Source organism: Pelmatolapia mariae, linkage group LG8, assembly GCF_036321145.2.
Source record: "Pelmatolapia mariae isolate MD_Pm_ZW linkage group LG8, Pm_UMD_F_2, whole genome shotgun sequence".
Classification (NCBI taxonomy): Eukaryota; Metazoa; Chordata; class Actinopteri; order Cichliformes; family Cichlidae; genus Pelmatolapia; species Pelmatolapia mariae.
The window spans coordinates 30,513,275-30,535,959 of NC_086234.1; the positions used below are offsets into that span (position 1 = coordinate 30,513,275).

The window sequence follows — 22,685 nt, forward strand, 5'->3', positions numbered from 1 at the left end:
TTTGCTGAACGGCAGGTAAAGTGCATCTTTTTGTTTGTTTGCTTTTGTGTGTTTGTGTTTTCTCTAATGGGCCTCAGATGACTGTTTGCTTAAATTTGGGTCTCAAAGAATCTTTTTTTAATTCTGCCTGTACTCTCCACCCCTCTTCTTCTATTGCTCAGGTTGAAGCAGAATTTGCCCGTCTTACATCTGTTGACCTGAAAGGGTTTCTTTTTGCTGTGCTTGACCATTATGGAGAGTTTCGTGGAGCTGTACAAAATCAAGAGCGGCATAGAAAGGCTAACTAGGCTCATAAGATGCTTCGGAGATGATGTAAGTGTTCAACTGCGAAATCTAATCCTTTGTTTAAGTTTTAGGTTATCCAGTTCAACTGATGAACTCATTGAAAGAAAGCTGATAAGTAAAGTCTGTCATCATATTTCACAACTGGACATTTAGTGTTGTAACTTTTACAGAATCTGTGTATATTGGTGGTAGGTTGGATATCATATTCTACTTGAATGTCCTGATAAGCCTGATTCAAAATCTCCAATGATAATCATATATTGATGGAATTATGCATCAAAAAGCTGTGAATTTGGAGCTGTCTACATGCTTCATAAACACTGTTTAAAAAGTGTTTTTGTTTTCTTTTTGACTTCTTTGACCAGAGCCCTACACAAAGGAAGAGGACAGAGGACCTCATTTTCTAAAGGAAGATCCCTCGCACACTTTCAAGACTGTGAAGGTTAGCATTGTTTCTTTTAGTAAATTTAATAATGACAGCACCACAGTGGATTTTAAATTAAAAAGTACATGTGTACTTTTTCCTCACCAAATGTATTATTACAAGATCTTTGACACTGGATTTGGTCTGGGTTTCAGAGAAACTAACTGGCAAGCTAGCATTGATATTATTAGTGTCTTGTGTTTATTCATGTCTTCACCAGGGTCTTTGACATTTCGCTGCTGTACTGTTCACTTCAGCTTTACGTTTGATTTCTCACATTGTATATTGTAATGGCAGAGATATTAGGATATTTAAGGGGCTGCAGTGGCTGCTACAGCTGTGGGGGGCAATACTTTGGTGAAATGTCCTGGACCCTGGAAAAGAGACTGTGTAGACTGGGTAAGCAATTAAAGGTTACTGGCCGAGAGTCATTGGGCAGCTGGGTAAAGGTGGATGTTGATATTCAGTGCCAATTATGCAACCTGTTCAGCCATGTCTATATGCTCTTTTTTCATGCTGTTAATATAGGGGGAAAAAATAAACTTTAATCAATAAACTGATTAAAGAAGCATTGTCTATGGAGCCATAATCTGATCCTGTAGTGTAGCTGCAGTTTGCACATTTCATGTATTCTCAGCCAGATTTGGTTTAGAGCACAGCCAATATTTAGCATAAATAGATTTAAATTCACACACTGGTGATGGCAAGCTACATTGTAGCCACAGCCGCCCTGGGGCGCACTGACAGAGGCGAGGCTGCCGGACACTGGCACCACCGGGCCCTCTGACCACCACCAGTAGGCAACAGGTGAAGTGTCTTGCCCAAGGACACAACGACTGAAACTGTCGGAGCCAGGGCTCGAACCGGCAACCTTCCAATTATAAGACGAACTGTCAACTCTTGAGTCACGATTCAGTCATCCACCCATGTGTGTGAATGACTGAATGTGTAAAGCACTTTGGAGTCCTTAGGGGACTAGTAAAGCGATATACAAATACAGGCCATTTACCATTTAAATTGAAAATTTTGTTTGAATTCTGCAATTGAAGACATGCTCAGTTATTTATGAACATGGTCTTTGTTTAAAGCAAGAAATGGATTTGTAACATGGGGGTGCATATCTCATTCTGAAAAAACTTTAACAACTAATAAGTGTTACCCAAAGCCAATCACCATCATCCAAAGCATCAGTATGGCTCTTCTTTGGAAAGACATGAATTGTTAAGCACACGGGATATTGTGTAATTGTAATTGTGTAATTTTTTTTTTTTTTTTGTCTTTGAACCCTTTTATAGCCGACAGGTATTGAAGACACGTTTTCTAAGAGGATGAAAGTTGGCATTGCGATGGTGAAAGAAGAAGACATCGATGTGTTGGTTGTCCTTGAGGCGGCAGTAATCCTGTCTAATCTGAGGGATGTCTCAAGTGCCATTTCCATGCTGATGGGCCTTCTTTTTGCCCTCAACATACACTATCCAAAGGAACTTAAGGACATCTTTGAAGTCATTCAGAACATCCTAATGAACATTGGTGGAAGGCAGTGCATCTCACTAGTGCATGGTCTAAGAAACAGACTCTTGCAGAAAGCCATGCAGAACTGTAATTGTATGATCCTTAGTGTTAAGGACAGTTTTTATTTTACTGTTTGTTTTTTTATTCTTGCAAGTTCTCATTCTCACTTTTGTATGTCACTAAATGACTACACTTTACATTCCAGATTAGACAATTACTCATTTGTTCATGGTTTAAGAAACTTATGTGAACAACAATATAATGCTGGACTTTGCAGATGCTTATCTCATGCAAGTCAGTAGTTTTTCCTTTGTTTTGCAATTGAGCAGACTCAAACTAATGTTTCTGAAATATCCATATTATCAAATGTTTCAGAAGCATGCAGTCATTTTCAGAGATATTGGTTCTGTGGAATTTGTTGCAATTGTAAACGAAGACAAATACAAGAGTTTGATGTCTTAGTTATTATAAACTGATCTTTACTGTCACTTATCAAAGGTTTTGTACTATTTTAATATTTCAAGTTTTATGCTAACAGGTGTGACTGAGCACAATGAAGTTTAAAAATTTTGTAAATGTAAAGAATAACTTTTCTAAAATAGCAAGTGTCCCGTTGATACATTACATTAATGCAGACTTTATGTTGTTACTTCACAAGAATCACTACTGCTCCTAGAGTATTGGTCAGAATTTCATCTTCACCCAAACTGGGCTCAAGACCAAGTTCAAATTTATTGTTTCACAGGGAGCAGCCTTTGAGTTTTGATGGATTGTGAGCCTGATGAGCTACGTCACTGATTTTTCTGTTTCTCAGATGACTAAGATGGCACAATAAATGGTGAATGTTGGGTGCTCATGAGTAATTGTCTTGTCATGTTCTTAAAACAAACTTTCTGTATGAAATGATCAGATAGACTTTAATGGAATCTGTGGGGTTTTATTTTTTTTCTGTAAACAACAGAAAATTAATTTAAAGGAATGTAGATATTTAAACCTGAGATCTAAGATAAACCTAACAGGTAGTTTTGCTGAAATGGATGTTAGAAAGCCAAAAAAAAACAAAACAAAACTTAAGATGTTTAATACACATTTTTCTTTACATCCAGTCAATCAACTCTGATAATTAAAATGAAACTGATTTACAAGTTCACTCAGCTACCTTAAGGAGCTCAGTTAATTAATAAACTTAAATCAACTTAGCTAACAGATTATGTTAGTTAAGCTAAAATAGATTCCCAAGTTAAAAGAACTACTAAAGTATTTGAATTAACTAAAAAACCCAAGTCAACTGAACTAGGACAAGAGTTTAAACAATAGATTATTTTAATTTAGCTGAAAGGGTTTTCCCAAGTAAAGATGACAATTAAAGGAGTTGAACTGACTAATAAATCTCAGTCAACTAAACTAAGATGAAAGTTTAGACAACATGTGATTTTTCATTGAGATAACAATTGGTTGTGTTATAAGAACAAACTCTATTTCTTGACTTAACTTAAAATTTTAAGGCAGCCCTTTACCTCATATTTTTAAGTTGAAACAACAAGTTATATTTTACAGTGCATCGTCTCCTGCTGTTGGACGATCGGACAAGATTTGCTTTTGTTGGAGAAAATTTATGGAGACTTAAAAAAAGGCTGAACTGATTCTGACCAGTTACAACAAGTCAAATGATTCAGTTCACCAAGAGAGTCCCTGATGTGGAACAGAGCTGCACAAGTGTTTGTGGATGTGTGTGGTTAGCTGTTTGTGTGTACTTGTGTTACTGTCATAGTGACACGTTGTGGCAGCTCGACCTGCTTTTGGGATCAAAAGTCATGGCTGCACAACAATCAGTCTTTTCAGGTAAGACAGATGCTGTGCTCGTCCCCACGTCTGAGTTATCCCCAAACTCTGAATCTTTTCACTTTTTGTTACATCAGTCATGATGAGAGAAAGGAAAACTACGGGACATGAGTCATATTTGAGGTGACAGTGATCGAAGTAAAGACTCTTATTTTACTTACTCATCCGTGCCTTACCTCTGTAACCTCTCTTCCTCTCCTGATTGGCTCCTGACTGTCTGGCACGTCCTCTTTTCACCTCCAGGAGTAAGGTGAGTTTATTTTGATCCTCTCCAGAGTTCATACGACTTCTTTCTTTTTAAATGGACAACTTCAAATCTGACCTTGTTTTCTCTTTCAGAGTTGAGCTGTCCATGTGTGTCTGTCTTTTGTTAAGTACACAACGAGCTGAGGTCAAACACAACACTGGAGAATCATTGATGGCTGTGTGATGATAACAAACCTTTGAACAGTGATCAGAAACTGAGTGTTAGCCTGCTGGCGGTTGATAAAGTTACGCTTGTTTCAGCATATGTTAGCCTGCTAGTATTACCTAGCTAAGACTTCAACCAGCTAAACTTTACTAAAAAAACAAGCAACACTAGCTGGCAGCTCATGTTCTGAAAGATATTCTGTTCAAATATGGATCACCTTACTCTGTGGAAGGAAATGATTCTGTTGTGTATGAACTTGAGTCAAAGACCACGACTTGATTACATTTAGACGATATTCATACACTCAGATATTATATTAAGCCCACTAAGTTGTGTTAAATAAATATACCTCAAACAGGAATTATGAACATTGTCTGAATAGAAAACCCATTTGTTATTACTCTGTTTTATTTACATAACACATTTAAAACAGAAGCTGACCCAAAGTGCTGGAGCCCGCTGAGACCCAGCCTGTTCATTTATGTCCTCTGTAATGGAGTTTTGGTCGATATGTTTTGAATTATTTCTAAATACACTGCTCAAAAAAATGAAAGGAACACGTTGACAATACATCAGATCTCAATGTCTGTATCATGCTGATGCAGACTGGCTATGACTGAATGATGGAAATGAAAATGATGAACCTACAGAGAGAATTCAAAGACATCCTGAAAAGAAAAGTGAAAAACTGATGACGTGGACTATTTTGCTGAAATATCCTTGGGCCCACTGAGCTCCTGGACAGTCTGAGGTGCAACCTGCTGGTGTTGGCTGGACAGCAACGTGATGTCCCCGAGGTGTCTGTAGTGTCGTTGCCTGTAGAGGTCTCCATGGATATGCGCCCCCAGACCATCACTGACCCACCACCAAACCAGTCGTGCTGACCGACACTACACAGCTTAATGTTCTCCACAGACCGTTTCGCTTCTGTCACATTTGGTCGGGGTGAACCTTCTTTTATCTGTGAAAAGCACAACTAGCTAAATGCAAAACTGGTGATTATTTATTTATATGTCAGAAAATATGAGGGGAAAACGTGTCAGGCCTCCACCTGTTACACCATTAGTGTTTTGGGGGTTGTGTCATCAGTCCACCTTGATGCCAAAGCCCCCCTCTGCTGACCAGATCAGTACCGCAGAAGTTTAACTGCCTTGATGCTGCACTCTGATTCAAAAATGCTGCTTTTTTGTTTTGCAGTAGTTTGCATGAAAAGCTGAAGCATGTTTTATTGTGTTGACTAATCATTATGGAAAGTTCAACTCAGTGTTCATGATGTACACATTAATGATGATTCAGCTCATGAATCACAACACGCTGCTCTTCCCTGCATGGTGCAGCAGGCTGCATATATATGCTCTATCAGTCTGTTGTTGAGAGCACCATCGTCTTTGCTGTGGCGTGCTCGGGTGCAGGCGTCAAAGCAAAGGACACAGACTGAACAAACTCATCAGGAAGGTCGAGTCTGTTGTTGGCGTGAAGCTCTTCACCCTGGAGGAGGTGATCAGTGACAAAATCCTGGCAGGACTGCAGGTAATCATGGACAATGGCTCCCACCCTCCATAACACACTGGACAATCTGAAGAGCAGTTTCAGCAACAGGTTCCTTCAGCCTGGCTGTCTGAGGGAGCCATTGTTGCCAACTCCTCAGTAAGGAAAATCGCTATTGGCTGTCCTAAAAGTCGCTAGAAGTCGCTAAATGACGTCATCGCCTAATTTGCATAATTGGTCATGCTAATGTAATTGTAACCCATGTTGTTGGAGAGAGAAATAACAGCGTGGAAGAGACATAAAGTGAGTAAAAAATGTCCTAAATGCATTTAGAATTTATTTAGAACTACAAATTAAATTTGTTTTAGCAATTATTGTTTTTTAATGTCACAATTCCAACCCTGCTCCTTTACCCGGGCTTGGACCGGCAAAAGTGACCCGAAATTGGCACTCTGGTGGAGTTACTGTGTGTGTGTGTGTGTGTGTGTTTATAAGTAGTTTTAAACCTTGTGATCCACAAAACAGCATAACAGTAAAAGACGAACTGACTGCGTTGCAGTCAGTGCGGGAGCAGCGTCTTCACTCATGCGCGACTCATTTGCCGTTTGGACGCATTGGTGTGAACGTCTCCTCCCCTGATAGCAGCTGGGGGAGGACTATCCTCCGCCTGTGAGCACTTTGGCACAGGTGAGGTGCTTATGGCAGCATGGCTGCTTGTTAAGAGTAAGAGCGATATGCGTTTTCACGTCAAAAGGTCGTCATAAATAAGTCTCCAATAACACCAGAAAAAGTCGCCAGATTTGTCGCTAGTCGCTTTTTAGAAAAAAAAGTCGCTAAGGGGGTCTGAAAACTCGCTAAATATAGCGACAAAGTCGCTAAGTTGGCAACACTGGAGGGAGCGTTACAGGAAGTCGTTCCTTCTGCTGCTATCAGACTCTTTAATTCATCCACTCGGGTCAGATCCACACATTTGCCCACTGTCACTGTACACCACGACACACATACTATTCTTTTTTTTTAACACCTATATCTCTATACTTATCTATTTATCCATCATATCTGTTTCTACACTGATTTTCTATGAGTGCTTGATGTTTGTTGTATATTTGCTGCTATGACAGCTGTGAGAGTTAGTCTGTGATTCTGCTGAGCTGTGCTTAAAGCGTCGGTGCCGTCGGTAACACGGGCTCTGTAGTTCCTTTATTTGCAGTTTAACAGTAACTCGCACAACACTTCTCTAAGTTTACTGTCATGTGACAAACTGATCACATGCCAAAAAGCTTTAAGGAAACAACGCTCGCCGATTGGCTGACAGTCAACGGAGGCCGCAGCGCTTTCTCTGATTGGCCAGCAGGCTTTTGGTAAAGCAACGCTTCCGGGTTCTCCGCAAATAGACAAATAAACTCGTTTTTAAACTTATGCAACGGTGGGAAAGTGTCTCCCGTGACAGCGCTCAAAATGTCAGGCGGAAGCGGCTGCTGCTTGGCTCTGTTGCTCGTCTGGAGCCTGTGTGTAAGCGCACGCTGCAGGTTTCCTTCTCTGGACCACATCAGACCGAGAGCCAGCGACCGAGCGCAGGGCAGAGCGGTGACCGAGCTGCTGAGGCGGCTGCTGGGGAACAGATCGGCCGAGTTCATCGTGTCAGTCAACGGAAGCCTCTCCAACGACAGCCTGGACGTGTGCGAGCTCAGGTCCACCAAAAACAACAGGGTCGTCGCCACAGGCAGCACCGGGGTGGCCGTGGCCTCCGGGATTTATAATTATTTGAAGTATTTTTGCAACTGCCACGTTTCCTGGTCCGGGAATCAGCTGGATCTGCCCAGACCTTTGCCAAAGCTCACCGGCGTCCTGCGCATCAGCACCCCGCACAGGTCAGTGACCCGCACCGTCCTCACAAAGGTTTCTGCAGGCTTAGAAGAGACCTGTGAGGGAACTGTTTAATGCGCCAAGTCCTTACAAACAAAGGTTGGTGTCAAAGCCCTCTGTGACTGTCTCACCTGGTTAGACTGCGTGTCCAAACTGTGAGCAGCTCACGTTTCATTTTCATGTCAGAGACAACAAACTGACACTTCCTGATCGCACACAGCAAACAACAGGAGGAAAGAAAGTGTGTGTGTTTGTGCTTTCCCCACACAGACATCGGATCAGCTGTAATGCTTTTAGACCCCCAGAACTTGAAGTGTGGGCAACATCTGCTACATGAATTGAATCTTTATTTTGAACATGGTAAAAAAATACAACCACATAGAAATAAAAAAGAGACACACAAACAAACCAAAACAAAAGGAAAACAAAGAAACCACAACTAAAAACAAACATGCATTTTAAAAGAATTCTTATTTTAAAGGCGATATTTGAATGGCCTCAAAATGTTTGTCTCACTCCAGGAAGTGTGCGTTTTGTGAGTATAGTGAGAGTATAAGAAGCTATAAAACATTATGGCATTCACAGGTCATTGGCTACGTGACTTAAATATTTTTAGTTTTCCCAAAATAATGGCCTGGTCCCTACAGACAGAGCTTTTAGGCCGCTGCACTCATGGTGTCACAGCTCCATTAACATGTAACAGGAAGGTAAACAAATCTCAGTCTGTCAGTTCTTTATTTGTTGTTGACACAGCCATTGTCCACCTTTTACTTTACTAGAGTTTTTACATTTTTAATTTACTGTACTTTTTAAACTTGGATTTAAAAAAAACAAAACTTCAGACATTTCATGTCACATTTTCCCGTTCAGGTTTAAGCTCCGTGTAGTCACAGATAGCAGTGGTTCGGAGGTTCACCACTGATGATGTTACAGAGCATCCCAGGCAGCTACGTTGTTGTAAAGAACTCCTGCTGTCAAATTAAATTACAGTTCACATTTACAGAACTAAGAAAAATGTTGTTTTCCCACCAAATCCACTTCACACCCGTTACATTGGATGTTCGCCAGCTCCTCTCAGTAGTTCCTGGGAACTGCTCACCACAGAGTGGACCTGTTCCTGTTGCAGTCACAGCCCCCGATGGCATCACGACAGTCGATGGTTCTTATAGTTCTCCGTCACCTAAGAACAATTGCACATCGAGTTCTTTTGTGACAGGTTCAAACTACACACAGGACGATGCCGGGGTACTGTCCGTATTTGAATAAAATGACAACAGTATTTGGGGGCGGGGCGTATGATTCTCAGCCTCGCTGCCCACAACCCAACAAAACCTGGGTGCATGAGAAATGGAGCGTTGTCACACATTTGTCATTGTTTTCTCTGAGCGCTTGTACTGCCGCCAGGCCCTTTAAAGGACTCTTCCTTTCAGTTGTCTGTTGTGCATTAGACCCGCATCAGCTCACTGCAGCTATGTCATGTGCAGAGTGGCTGGGCTGAACCATCGGCAGCATGTGTGGTTCAGTTTGTTTTGCTCATGTCTGTAACATAGTTGTGGGGAGCAGTGTGTAATCCTTCAGCATCATACAGGGAGTGTCTACACCCAGGCCTCCACTCTCACTTCACTGGAACAGTTGAAGTGTTGTAGCTTTATTTATGACATGTGTTTTTCTTTTTGACTGTTCCTGTTTAAACTTCAGTGCTATATTCAAGCACCGTGTTGTGATTTGGTGCCCTGTAAATAAAATTGAATTATATGAAAAGTTTATTATATGTTGGTGTTGTAACTCTGTACTTAGGACTCATCAGGTCACATGTTACGAGCAAACAGTGCAGTCACTCCAAAAGGTTAAAACAAATGTAACACTACTTCATGTGTCAAAGAGTGGCTTTGAATCTAACCGCTCACAAACAGGACAGCTGAAGGAATGACAGTGAATGATGCTGATTAGGTCTGGACTGTATGGACTAAAGGAACAACTTTGTATTCAAAGGTGTTAACTGTTGTTCCAGACAGTGACAGACTGGCGACCTGTCCAGGGTGCGACCCTGCCTCTCACTCTAATAGGCGATAGGCTCTGGCCTATGAGGCTGTATTACCCAGTTTTAACCCTGAGGTTACCTGGATAGCTCCAAATCCCTCCTTCTAGGACAGCCAGGCAGTCACAGAAAAACAACAGTTTGCAGCCACCTTTTTCTCCATGTGTTTTTTCAGCAAATCAGCATTGTCAACCACTACAACAATGCACTTGCAGTGTTAAGCTGATGCACACCTTCAGACTTTGGTGCCTCCCTTCATTCTGCCGGAGAACTTTGAGTGTGAGGAGAGCTGGAGGTGCAGCGTGAAGGAGGGGCAGGGCTGTGTGATTTAGAGTATATTTTGAGGACACATATAAATAGTATTACAGTTTTACTGATGAAATGTCTAATGTAACACAAACTGTTTTTATCATCATGTTTTTAAAACATGATATAGAGCTCAGCCATCATATTTATAAAGCAGGAATAGTTTGGCTTTACAGGTTATTGGGAAAAGAAACAGTTCTAATACAGCAATAACACTGCAAACTATCCATCACACCATCCATCCATTCGCTTCCGTTTATTGTTTTCAGGAGCCTATCCCAGCTGTCATAGGGCGAGAGGCAGGTACACCCTGGACAGGTTGCCAGTCTGTCGCAGGGCTAACACACAGGGACAGACAACCATTCACACTCACATTCACACCTATTTAGATTTTCCCCCCACAAACTGCATGTCTTTGGACTGTGGGAGGAAGAACCCACACACACTCCACACAGAAAGACCTCGGACTAGCTCTGGCTGGGCCTTGGGGGCTTCGGTCCTCGTCGGTGTGTCGCCGAGGCTGTGGGCGGGTGGGCGCACAGGGGCTCAGCCCTGGCGCAGGGGGCCTCTGGTGCATCGGCCTAACTGGGGGGCTCTTCAACTGGCAGGGAGGTTGTTCCATCCTTGCAGAAGTCCACTCTGCAGGTGGGGGAGAGACATAGGAGAGGTGAATAAACCTAACCTGGGTGTCTGTTGTCTTGTGTAGTCTGGGAGATGATTGAATGTTGGGGTGGGTACAGTTTCCTCTGCGGTGGGGTGGGGTGGGCTTCCCCGGGTCCTGTGGGGCTTGGCGGTGCTGCTACCGTAGGCCCCGGTCTGGATGGGCCTGGGCTCCCTTGCCTTGGTGGGTACCAGAGGACGGGGGTGCCTACTGGGGTCAGCGGGGGAGCTGGCCCTAGGGAGGGGCATCTTGCCCCTCCCTTCTTTTTCTCCCCATCCCCGGCTGCCTCCCTCTTCCCGCTCCACCACACCCACCCACACAGGTAGGGCCTTGGGGTGCGGGTGTGTCACCAGGGTGCAGGGGAGGCATTCCCCCCCCCCCTCTGTCCCCTTCTGGCCACCTGTGCCTCAATTTTATTCCACAACTTAGACATCCACATTCCTCACACTCTCATAACACACACATATATATAGGGCCTTGAGGGTGACCACGTTAACGGCGTCCAGTGGACGGTCTGTATATTCAACCTTACCTCTGGCACCGGTGCCCACCTCTCAATTTTAAATCCATGTAGACATTGAGGGTTCTCGGGAGGGGCCGTGCTAACACCTGCTGCTCTCCGGCAGCAGCACCATGCCCTCCCTTGTTTTAAATGCACTTTAGAACAACACGCAGCAACACTACACATGAGCGGGAGGAGGGAGGTATGGGGTCTTCACACACCCCCGTTCTCTACTAGCCATCGGGGCGGGGGGCTGGGAGGAGGTGTTGGCTGTCCGATGGGCCTCCCTGCTGCCGCGGAGCCTGGGGCGGTCTGCTTGCCTCCACCCCGGGGGAAAGGGTCACATCTCTTGGGTCTGGGTGCCGTTTCCCCCTCTGGGGGTGAGGGTACCTGGACCCGGGGTATAGAGTATGTTTGGGGAGTGTGATTGTGTGTACATGTCCATGTATGTCTATTACTAAGTTGGGTGAGTGCTGAGTGTTTGTATATGTGTGGATGAGGGTGGGAATGCATGTTTGTGTCTGTGTGTGCCTGTTTGTCTGTGTCTATATGTCAGGTCGGGTCTTAGACTCCACCTCTCTGGGAACACCCAGGCCCTCCAAAGTGTGGAGGTCTATCTCCCCTCACCACACTCCCTGCCGGTAACTGATGCACTCAGGGGTTGGTGCATTGGTGGTTCTTGGTGTCCGGGGCTGGGCGCTCAGGTATGCACCAGCTCACTCCCGGTGGCTACTTGGCGGGGCCTGGTGCCTGTCGCTCGGTCAGGCCTCTTCCGGGGCAAAGGGGACCCCCCGGGCCTCCGGCCTCGGGGTCTGCGGCTCAGTTCACTCTGGCACAGCTGGCTGCCGGCAGAGCCGGCGGGCACGCCAGTGCAGCCCCCTCTGGCTTCTGCTCCGTGGCTACTGGGTGACCCCTCGTCTGGGGATCTCCTCAGCCCTTCCCAGGAGGGTGGCACGGATGCCCCTCCGGTGGTCCACCTTGGGCTCTCGCACTCTGGGGCCTCTGGATGTCTGAAGCCTGGATCTTCTCCATGCCTGCTTCATGCCCTGGGGGACGGGGCTATGGCCCCCCACACCCTCTAGCAGACCGTTACATAGAGAAACCTTTTGAATACAAGCGCGCTGATCCACACAGGTGTGCACACGGATGTTCACTGTTCGTAGACATAAACTACACCTTTCTTAGCTGCTACTTCAAAGCACATTGTGCGCCGTCTGTCCTGCGTGCTGCACAACAACATTCAATATTTAGTATTTACTGCTGTTCACACTTAGCTAGATTAACGGGATGGTGTTGTGTTTAGTATGTTGCTTTGTTTTTTTTTTTGCTTGTTTTCTCTTCTTTTTCTCTCAACAGGTGATCCAGGAGATTTTTTTTTCTTTTTCTCCTTGTCTTTGTAAGTGCCCTTTCTCACTGTCCCTCTTCCCTTCTGTTTTTCTTTTCCTTCCTCTCTTTCCTATCCCCCAGTCATGTCTGTCCCATCTGTAACAACTGAAAATAAAATAAATAATAACAACAAAGGTTGATCAAATGGACCAATACGGCAATGCCATGATGATCCATTTGGCAAAATAAATCCATTTGGTATCCTTGTTGGTCTTCAGACAACAATTCTGACGGCTAAAGAACCAAATGGGACAGACAAAAAAAAAAAAAAAGAAAGACCTCGGACTGATGGTGGAATTGAACTCAGAACCTTCTTGCTGTGAGGCAACAGTGCTAACCACCGTGCTACAATCACACCATTATACTAAATTATACTACATTTGTATTATATTTCTGTATTAAATACAATGCATTTATAAGCCACATATTTGTGTATTTGTATCTAGATTCCGGTACTATCAGAACGTCTGCACCTTTAGTTATTCCTCCGTGTGGTGGGACTGGCCGAGATGGGAGAGAGAGATTGATTGGATGGCACTGAATGGGATCAATCTGCCGCTGGCTTTCACTGGCCAAGAAGCCCTGTGGCAGGAGGTGAGGAAGTCTGAAAGTTCAGCTGTGTTTTTTTTATGCAGCTCTTGCAATGATATGAATCAGGACTAGATCAGGTTTTGTACTTCAGTTCTGTAGTGTGTTTAACAGCTGGTTGGCATAATTCTCTGAGCAGTACGGGGAAGAAGTTAAAGTTGGAGGAGAACAGGCTCAGCCAGAAGCCAGTAGATAAGAAGTCTAGGAAACTTTGCTTATCACTGAAATAAGTTGGGACTAGATACAAAATGCTGACTGTGAGTGTTTAGCAGCTGCTCTTGTTGTTTTTAGGTTTACCGTGCTCTCGGGTTAAACCAGTCAGAGATAGAAGAGTTCTTCTCCGGTCCGGCGTTCCTTGCCTGGAACCGTATGGCAAACTTGTTCAAGTTTGGTGGACCTCTGCCGCAGTCCTGGCACGTGAACCAGCTCTACCTTCAAGTAATCAAACCTCAACACAGCAACATGTCAATGGACCAAAACCATTTGTGTTTAAACCAAGTTGAATGTACGCTGAGACGCTGCTGTGGACTCAATCATCTCACATCACTTTTTCCTCACTTTTTCCAGTTTAAGATTTTAGAGCGGATGAGATCCTTTGGCATGATCCCTGTGCTGCCGGCCTTCTCTGGAAACATTCCCAAGGGAATCCTCAGGTCACTCTTCTTTGTTTATGTCTCAACATCATTTTCTGCTCTGTGCCACAGCAAACATAGTCTTATAGGTACTTACAGCCAAACCAGTGCTACCATTAATAATTACATAAACCAGTCTGATTGGCTGCGGGTATTTATTTTTTCTTACAGATGTGTGATGATTATCTGCCGTTACAGCACTGGGACTAGAGTGTGGGGCAAGTTAACATGAAAAGTGTTGATAGGAATGAGACGTTCTGCAGGTTCTGCAACTACTAACCATCAACAGTTAATTTAATGAGCAACGCAGTCTGCCTGTGTGTTAATGATGTTACTGTTACTTTGCACATAAACAGCATTGTTGAGGCTCAAAATAATAGATTTTCTGGGGTTAATTGTGATTTGAAGTACAAATGCTATAAAGTCAATAAATATCAAAAGTGGATAAAAATAGACTGTGATGAAAATGGCCAATACCTCCTGACATGTAGTGAAATATTATCAAGAAGACCAAGTATCACTAATTTTACTTGAATGTAGTTAAATCTAGTCCATGTTTGCTGTTACTGTCCTTCTGACAAACTGATCTTTATTTCATTTCTCCGTTACACCGTCACTGAGTCTTATTCTTACCTTGTGAAAGAAACAAGTACACATGCAACATTACCATCACGTCTATCTAACATGCGCAGCCATCAGTTTTGTGCTTACCACCACACGCATGCTGGTAATGCCACATATAAGGAAGCACAGTGATCTCGACCTGAGGCCGAGAAAGCTCTGAGGATGTTGTGAGGCAGGATTCACATGGATGCATTTCAGGCTTTGACACGCTCGCTTCTCATTCACTTTGGTTGGAGTGACGTCACGAGCTGCCAAACTGAACTATGGATCTGTTGGTCTGCTTTGCTCATGCTGTTTAACTTTGGAAGTGCCAGCCAATCAGAGCACATGTGTGTTTATTCAAACACACAAATGCAGCTGCTAGCCAATGAAATCATGTTATGCAAATATCCTGAGACAGTCATTTGGCACCAAAGCCCAGCAGACATTGATCATTGCAATAAAAGTGACTAACAGGTGGCTACCTGGGTGACTATGGCCCAGCTGGCAGAGCGGGTCATATACTAATCCACAGGTTGGTGGTTCGATCTCAGGCTCCTCCTGTGTCAAATGATTCTTGGGCGAGATGCTGAATCGTGACGTCTCTGTGTGAGTGTTAGAGGTTAACTACAGATAAAAACACTGAATGTATTTGTGACCAGAGGGGAGAAAAAAGTTCTTTGAGTGCTCAAGTTCAGTAGAAAGGCGCTACAAGTACCAGTCCATTTACCTTCGTTAAAATGAAATGGTAAATGGCCTGTATTTGTATAGCGCTTTTACTTAGTCCCTATGGACCCCAAAGCACTTTACACTACATTCAGTCATCCACACATACACGTGATGGCAAGCTACATTGTAGCCACAGCTGCCCTGGGGCGCACTGACAGAGATGAGGCTGCCGGACACTGGCGCCACCGGGCCCTCTGACCACCACCAGTAGGCAACGGGTGAAGTGTTTTGCGCAAGGACACAACGACCGAGACTGTCCGAGCCGGGGCTCGAACCGGCAACCTTCCAAATACAAGACGAACTGCCAACTCTTGAGCCACGATCGCACCTTGCCAAATGTGAAGAGTTCCTTTGTCACTAGTAAAGTTAGGAATATTAGGAGTAGCATTTAATGAACTCTCGTCTTCATCTCAGCTAGCCTGTTTTAAAAACACTATACCACCATCTCTTACAAAGAAGGTTTCTCAGTCTGTTTTTGAGCTTTTCATGTTGGAATTAAATAATTACATTTCATCAAAAGAGGCAACGATTCTGAAACTCTGGATATTTTCTGGATCTGGATATTTGATAAAAAGAACCAGACCTACCACACAGCACGGTAGGCTCCATAACAGATCATCAAAGCGTGCCCGGGTTAGTCCACTTACACAGCACGATGGATCCAAAATGGAGTCGCAGTAGATCTGATTTCCCAAATCATCCCATCTGGATCCATGTTGGATCTGTAGTTTGTCCCAGTACAATCTGTATTATTCAAAAATGATACAGAAATATGTCAAATCTAGCTGCCCAAGATGTAGATATAAGAAAGCTCAGGCATTCTTATAACATGCTTGCCTTTACTGATGAAGCTGCCTTTTTTCCATTTATTTTCATCTGCACTGTGTTTGTCTTGTTTATCTCTGTTTTAGAATTTAAAAAAAGAAACGCTTTAATCACTTTTTCCTGGTAGTCAGAATTGTTTGAATTGGTTTGTTAGTTTCTGTCCTGTAGCAGCAAACTGCATCTCTGTGTCTGCCAAACGTATTTCATGTAACCGCTCTGTGGCTATAGAGTTAGTATTGCTGCTGCTTGCTTGTGTTTCAGGCTGTATCCAGAGGCCAGAGTAACCAGACTGGGGCCATGGTCTCATTTCAACTGCAGCTACTCATGTTCGCTTGTCTTAGACCCACAAGACCCCCTTTTCCACCACATTGGTTCCCTGTATCTGTCCCAAGTGCTGAAGCAATTTGGGACGGATCACATTTACAGCACTGACACCTTCAATGAAATGACTCCACCCTCCCCTGACCCCGCCTACCTGTCTGCAGTCAGTCGCTCGGTCTTTGCCTCAATGACAGCAGGTGAGTGTTTGAATCAGCTGCCTGAACCGTGACAATTTCTGGGTCCAAGTACAATAATTGCCCTAGTTTGTTGGCCCACGGATGACCTGTTGTACAACTTTCTTGCACAGACAGCTTGCTAAAGCTCCCTGCTGATTTTGAGCCATGTTCAAGAACTGTTCTATTGTCTGACCCTTACCCAAATGTTTTTCTCTCCAGTTGATCCCCAGGCAGTCTGGCTGATGCAAGGTTGGCTGTTCTTCAGCGATGCAGCGTTCTGGAAACCAGCCCAGATTCAGGCCCTACTACACGGAGTGCCCCTTGGACGGATGATTGTGCTGGACCTGTTTGCAGAGACCGAGCCAATCTTCTCCTACACAGAGTCTTTCTATGGGCAGCCCTTCATTTGGTGTATGTTGCAGAACTTTGGGGGCAACAGTGGGCTGTTTGGTACGGTTGAGAGCATCAATTCAGGCCCTTTTAAAGCCTTGCATTTCCCAAACTCCACCTTAGTAGGCATAGGCATGACACCAGAAGGCATTGAGCAGAATCCTGTGACGTATGAACTGATGAGTGAGCTGGCTTGGCGCAAGGAGCCAGTCAACTTGGCCAAGTGGGTGTCGCTCTATGCCATACGTCGCTATGGCAATACACAAGAGAGCCTGACTACTGCGTGGAGGCTCTTATTTGCCAGCATTTACAACTGCACTGACCCACACTACCGAAACCACAACCACAGCCCACTGGTCCGCAGACCATCCTTTCACATGAACACTGGGCTTTGGTATGACCCCGCTGACTTGTACAAAGCTTGGAAACTCATCATGGATGCAGCTCCTTCTCTTATGTCCAAAGAGACATTCAGGTATGATCTTGTGGATGTGACACGGGAGGTGCTACAAGTACTGACTACGTCCTTTTATCGAGATATTGCAGATGCTTTCAAGAAGCAAAACTTGTCAGAGTTGCTGACTGCAGGTGGTGTGCTAGTCTATGACCTCTTGCCGGAGCTCAATCGATTGCTGAGTAGCAACCGAAACTTCCTGTTGGGGACGTGGCTGGAGCGAGCTCGGTCCCTCGCCGTGGATGACAAGGAGGCGCAGCTCTATGACATGAATGCCAGAAACCAGATCACTCTCTGGGGTCCCAGTGGTGAGATCCTGGACTATGCCAGCAAGGAGTGGGGGGGGCTCATGGAGGACTACTATGCCCAGCGATGGGGCCTGTTTGTCCAAACGTTGGTGGAATGCCTGAACAGCGGACAACCCTTCAAGCAGGCTGCCTTCAACCAGGCGGTATTCCAAATAGAAAAAGGATTCATTTACAACGGCAGAAAGTACCCGACCAAACCTCAGGGAGACACGTACGAGATTGCTTATAGGATCTTCCTCAAGTACTTTCCACAGGCCCTAAACAGACTATAGTGAGCAGAGAGTACATTTTTGAAAAACTTGCAAGTAACAGCTTGAAGAATGTGTTTGTCCACTTTCTGTTGTCCTCGGCCGTCCCTGAACAAACTGCTTGGGCTTACAGGAACAATCTGTTTTTTGCACACTTACTGAAATCAGCAACAGGTGGTTTTGTCTGTTCTTGGAAGATTATTTTCACTTTATGCTCAGACTGATCACATTCCCAATAATGCTCCATATCAGAGGAGGAAGAATCAAATCTCTGCTCGACTGTTTGAGGTGTTCTACAAACTCTGCTGGTACTGTTTTAGACTGAACTGATCGTAAGGAAAATGTTTCGCATGTTAAGAAATGCACATATTCACCATTTCAGATTAATACGAGAAGACTGATCGGAATCTCCAATCTGCGCTTCAATTGTAGAAAGTCTGGATCTGTCCAATCCAGTCTGCATGCATAAAGGCGGCTTACAAACCTGCTGTGTACCTGAAATGCGCACTTCAGTGTCCCGCTACTGTTAGTGGGGAAATCTAGCAAGGAAGTAGAAGCACATTTAACACACAAAATAATGTGTAGTTATAGTTTCAACTATAAAGCAGACACGAGTCTGATCTCCATCTTTAGTCGCACAGAAAGCAAATCTGAATATTGGACATGTTAAACTTTAAGTGTGCAGTTCTGGTAAACTCAAGGAAATGTTCGACCTTCTAGAAAACTGTACTTATGAATAATGTGCTGTTTTTAGAAATTGACTCTGTTATGCATTAGTCTGAAGTTAATTTGGATATTGTGATTTTTTTTTTCCTTGTTGTTTTTTCTAAACGAAATGAGAGACGGGAATATGTTTTATAGAACTGACATTAAGTAGAGGCAGAACAAGAAGGCCGGCGTCCTGCTCATCAAACTGTTTGGGTGCTTCTGACACTGTTTAACAACCACCTCCTGTATTTAGAGCTCCTGCTAACATGTTCAGTTAAACGTAGTGTTAATCCACAAAGGTCTTCCAAACAGATGAATTTGTATTTAGCAATGAACGATAAAGCTGACAAGCTCGTGTATTCTTGTCTGAATGATTATTCTGATTAAAAAATATATTTTTATATCAAAATAAACACCTGTCAGACTTTGACATGTCACAGGAATCAGTTACTTTTCAGAAATACAGTTGTGTTCATCACATTGATCAGAACTGACCCCTCGAACCGTAGATCACAGGACTCAGCCTGTGCAAAGGTGCCCCGGAAACAGTCCAGCACAAAGTAGCAGGACGTGAGCTGCAAGCTTGGGCACGGTACACTGCCTTTATGACCATTAAACAAACTAGTGGAGAAAGCATTTAAAATGGAGCATAGTTTAAAAATTGAACCCCGGCTGAAAAATACTTTGTGTGTATTTCAGGAGCTGCATGAAACCATTTATAACATTTCTCATTAATGAAGGCATCTTGACTCTCACCTGTCCCCAGGACAGCCCCCAGCTGGCTCCCCAGGTGGCGTCAGACCAGGTGGGGTTCTCCCAGATAATGGACAGAGAATCCTGAGTACTGGAGCTGGCCCTCCCTGAGGTCCCTGCCACAGTATCCTCAAGGCTTGACGATGTCGCCTTCCGGGGCCACTGCTGCCTGATTTTTCAGGACCAGAATCAGAATACTTTATTAATCCTGAAGGAAATTAAGGGTTACAGCAGGCAGCACGCTAAATGGCACATGTGCACTTACAAAGGAACCCTCTGACCAAACTTTACACAAACATCACATTGGGAGACATGTCAGAGAGGTAGGCTGATAGGAGAAAAAACAACAAAAATACATAACATGAGGTGAGAGGAAGAGTAAAAAAAAAACTCCACTCAGACTGAGCTCCTAATGGGAGAACAGTTTGATAACAGAAAAACACCCCAGCACAAAAAGCACATGACTGTCAATACACCATAGAAACAGGCGACGGGTGGGTAAGGGTGAGAGAGAGCCGGTGTAGACAGCGCATCCGGTCCTGCAGCATGTCTGCGCTGGTCCAGTCGACCCGCCATCTTCCCCGGGAGGGGGACAGGCATTGAAGGCGAAGACCAGGTATGATTGATAATACTTTATTTATCCCAAGGGAAATAGTTTTAACGCTGCTAGATGATCCGGCACTACCATGAGCACCACTTCCAACTATACATAGAATACATAAACATAACATTGGGAAGACAGGTCAGAGGTACGAAAAAAATATTGCAGGCAGTCGAGGCTCCTACCGCCCTGCACCGATGGTCCCCCGCCTGCAGACGGTTTGCTGCCAGGCATGGCTGAGAGCAGATTGCCTGTGGCCCCCCTGCCCCTATTGGATCTGCCTCTGGTCACCCCCTTAGGGCTTCCTCCTGAACTACACAGAGCCATGATGACCCAGGCATGTCTATCCAACACGACGGCCATCTTGTCGCTCCACTTGCGGCACTTGGCTCGTCAGTTGCAAGCGAGTCCTGGGGACCCAGACAGTGCAGGGGAGCTGGTGGCTGCTTCCTCGCACATAGCCTCGCTCATGAAAGAGCAAGCCATAGCTACCGGCTGCTCCTTAGCCTCATTCTGGATGGCACGCCACCACCTCTGGCTGTCACAGTCCTGGCTCTGGCAGGACAACCGGGACTACCTGATGAGGCAGCCGGTTGACCCTACAGCCACATTCAGACCAGTGGCGACCCAGCTCCTGCAGCAAGCTTCAGACAATCGCCATGCTGCTCAGGAAATGTCACGGGTCCTGCACAGGCATTCGGCCAGCGTGGGGAGGCCCTGAGCTTCATGGATGCTGCCCTAGCTCCAGCTTGGGGCCCTGGAGATCTCCAGCCCCAGCTGAAGGCCTTCATAGATGTGGTGGCCATGAACAGGGGAGGCGGGGAGGACGTGGAGCCAAGGCTTAGCCATCCTCCAGCTGCCCCCTCCCTCCTGACATCTCTTTGAGCCAGGCCACCTAGCCCCCTCCCCTGTCTGCAGCACAGGCAGACCAGGGTGGCCTGGTCGGCTCTGGGGGCGGACCCTTGGGTGGTTTCCACCATGACCCAAGGTTACTGTCTGCAGTTTTACCGCAGACGCCCCGTAACGACCATCCCGACCTTTATCTCAGTGGACGACCCCAGCAGGCCCTTGTACTGCGGGAAAAACTGGTGACACCTCTAGCAAAGGGAGCCATACGCAAGGTAGACACTGGGGACCACGAAGCGGGTTTTTTTCCCCCGCTACTTCATGGTCCCCAAGCGGGATGGGGGTCATGTATAGATGCTGCCCTAGCTCCAATGAGGCTGTGGGGCCTCAGAGTCTTGAATTACCTGGACAACTCGCTGGTCTGTGCCTCATCAGCAGATCAGTGTTGCAGCCACGTTAACCTCCTGGTCTCCGGGGCTCTGCCTGAATCCCTATAAGTGCCGGCCGGAACCATCCCAAACCACAGCCTTCCTGGTCATGTCACTGGACTCCGTCAGGGCCTCAGTGTCCCTCACGGTGGAATGGCAGCGGGTCCTCAGGACGAGCCTAGACCACTCTCCACCCTCCACTCTCGGGTGACCTGGAGCCTGTGCCTCCGCCTCATGGGCCTGATGGCTGCAATGGGTCTAGTGACTCAGGGAGGAGCGGTCCACGAGGGCTGTGGGGTCAACAGCCCCTGGACTGGCCCATGGGCATCTCACCACATCAATATGTTAGAGCTGCAGGCCACAATCCTGGCACTTTGGCACTTTCTGCCTCAGCTGCGTGGGTTCCACATCATTGTCTGGATGGACAGCACGGTTGCAGCGGCCTATATCAACCTGCGTGGGGGGAGGGCTGGGCTCTCCTCCCCTCTGCAAACTGGCCACCAAGCTGTGGCAGTGGGCTCACTCCCGATTCCTGTCCCTCAGGGTAGTGTATGTGCCAGGTCCCCTGAGCACGGAGGTGGACATCATGTCCAGGGGGGGCCCAAGCCCAGGGAAATGGAGACTCCACCCGCAGGTGGTCGAACTCTGGGGCCATTTCGGGAGGGCTTTGCCTCCAGGGAATCAACACACTGCCTTCTATTCTTCTACCTACCAGTATGGCTTCCCTCCTTTCTCCCTCCTCCACTTGGTCCTCTGCTGAGTCCAGACTGAGGATGTGCGGCTGGTCCTGGTGGCCCCTCTCTGGCCCCACATGCCCTGGTTCTCAGCAATCCCACACCTCCTGGATGGCACACACTGGGAGCTCGGAGACGTGTTCTGATCAAACTATCACTATTTTCAAATTTGCACATCTGTTTTATATGTAAGCTTTTGGGCGTGGCCGAGGCAGAGTGTGTTCACGTCCCAGCTTAGTTAACACCAGGTGTCTTTGCCTGGTTATATAGCAGTTTATTTTGACAAAGCCAGAGAACAGCTTCTCTTTATTGTGTGTGAATAACAAAGTACTGCAGAACAGGGCTGGTTAGCATGGCTGTGGTAGAGCATGCTAACTCAACAAATAAAGGGCCTGGCTGTCCAGCAGGTTCGATCTCAGAAACCTTTTTGTTGCTAGGCTATGGTACTAACAACTGCACGCCAAAAATGTCAGATTTGATATATCAAAAACTGACAAGAGTTTATACCCTAGGAATATATAAGATACTATTAGCTGTCAAAGGTCACATTTTGATCTGACAGGATTCGTCAACTTAAGACCATGAATACAATGATGGTAATTTAACCAGTAATCTAACC

General features: G+C 45.5%; 1 protein-coding gene and 1 long non-coding RNA gene across 4 annotated transcripts; both read left to right on the forward strand.

The window, feature by feature from the left end:
* The first annotated feature begins 205 nt into the window (after positions 1 to 205).
* On the forward strand, positions 206 to 2,231 carry LOC134633859 (uncharacterized). The gene is made up of 3 exons (XR_010094790.1): positions 206 to 312; positions 651 to 727; positions 2,005 to 2,231. It is a non-coding gene; the product is annotated as an uncharacterized LOC134633859 (long non-coding RNA).
* Positions 2,232 to 7,317: 5,086 nt separating this feature from the next.
* naglu (N-acetylglucosaminidase, alpha) lies at positions 7,318 to 19,071 on the forward strand. 3 transcript variants are annotated; one of them, XM_063481798.1, is made up of 6 exons: positions 7,318 to 7,834; positions 13,169 to 13,316; positions 13,602 to 13,748; positions 13,878 to 13,963; positions 16,328 to 16,617; positions 16,816 to 19,071. In XM_063481798.1, the coding sequence occupies exons 1-6, from the start codon at positions 7,422 to 7,424 to the stop codon at positions 18,018 to 18,020; spliced, it is 2,289 nt and encodes a 762-aa protein (XP_063337868.1). In that variant the 5' UTR covers positions 7,318 to 7,421; the 3' UTR covers positions 18,021 to 19,071. The 3 variants fall into 3 exon arrangements, with proteins under 3 accessions (XP_063337868.1, XP_063337869.1, XP_063337870.1); XM_063481799.1 differs by having other exon boundaries at positions 16,361 to 16,617; XM_063481800.1 differs by lacking the exon at positions 7,318 to 7,834 and adding an exon at positions 11,135 to 12,732.
* The last annotated feature ends 3,614 nt before the right edge of the window (positions 19,072 to 22,685 follow it).